The sequence below is a fragment of the Phytophthora parasitica genome (assembly GCF_000247585.1).
Source record: "Phytophthora parasitica INRA-310 unplaced genomic scaffold supercont2.33, whole genome shotgun sequence".
NCBI classification, from domain to species: domain Eukaryota; phylum Oomycota; class Peronosporomycetes; order Peronosporales; family Peronosporaceae; genus Phytophthora; species Phytophthora nicotianae.
In genome coordinates this window covers 640,830-642,099 of record NW_008649019.1, presented here as the reverse complement: position 1 = coordinate 642,099, position 1,270 = coordinate 640,830, and the positions used below count along the sequence as shown (strand labels likewise).

Here is a 1,270-nt window from a genome sequence, read left to right as displayed (position 1 = left end):
ACGTAAAGCGCGTTGTTGATCTTGATCTCGCGCTTGTCGCCGTTGGTCAGAACCTCTCGCTCAATGGTGGTTCCAATACCCTTGATGACAACCTTAGTGCCGTCGGCCACCTTCATTTCGCCTTCATCTCGTTCGTTCAGTGTGTCGAACTTGGCCTTGTTGTCGCAGATGTGGGTCGTCACACCGAGGTCGACTGCCCACATACCCGAGACACATCTTTGCCCGTCGAAATCCGGCTTTCCAGCGAAACCGCAAACGCCACGTGATCGGAGCTGTAGTCGTAGTCGTCGTTTCGCCATTGGACATTGTTGGCCTCGCGTCCACGACCATTGCCGCCGCGTCGGCCTCCCCGATTCTCATCCTTCTGCTTGATTCAGCACTACTCGATCATGTACCACAATTTCCGAAAAAGTACACTTGCGAGACTCTCTCTCGGTACTAAACGCCTTCACCGTGTCTTCAGTTTTCTCGCCGGAGTCTTCTCGCCTTCCTGCTTGATATTCTCGTTCGTGAATACCTTCGCAGCGTCTTGCATCTTCAGCTCTGCGTTGCTCATCTTCAAAATTAGCATGACGTTATCGTAATCATTGGGGAGACCACGCAACAAACAGATCGCCAAGTCTTCATCCTCCATCTTGGCGTCGATGCTGCTGCGCTTGGGGCTGATGTTGAGGACCTTGTTGCAGTGATGCAACACATTCGCGCCTTCATACAGCTGTATGCTGAAGGGCTGTCGCTTCAAGAAGATTCGACCAGCCTGCGATCCACCGTACAGCATCTTCTAGTGCGTCCATGAGGCCCACGCTTCGTTGCAGTTGTCGACCACATGCTGGTAGTCTGCGTCCATGTGGAACAGCACCAGACCGAATGTTGCTCGATTTGACATACTCGTCCCTAGCGCGAGAGTCCGTGACGCATGAAGTCGTTTCCTGGCTCAGGACAATGCCACGCCAGCTTGGTGAGGATCACACCACGCATTTAGCGGTTCCACGTCGCGTAGTAGTCGCTGTTGAACTTATCGATGAAGACAGTGGTCGAAACGTCGTGCGCAGAGGACATGGTACTTGGGCTCATAACCTGATACAGATTACGGATCTTGGAAGACGTAGGACTTGTAGGACTTGTAGGAAGCGAAGGGAGGAGTCACCACTCGGTGAAGAAGACCGGACTGACGACCACTTGAGGGGAAAAAGGAAGATTCTGATGTGATTGATTTATCAGAGGTTACACTACCCTCACTACCTAGTCAGCATCCAATCATTGGGGTCAT

General features: G+C 52.3%; 1 protein-coding gene across 1 annotated transcript; it reads right to left on the bottom strand.

Moving 5' to 3' along the window:
• Positions 1-123: 123 nt before the first annotated feature.
• On the bottom strand, positions 124-778 carry PPTG_13630 (hypothetical protein; the record flags this gene model as incomplete). Its single annotated transcript, XM_008909465.1, has 2 exons — positions 124-379; positions 453-778. 2 exons carry the CDS (start codon positions 776-778, stop codon positions 124-126), a joined length of 582 nt encoding a protein of 193 aa, XP_008907713.1.
• Positions 779-1,270: the final 492 nt, after the last annotated feature.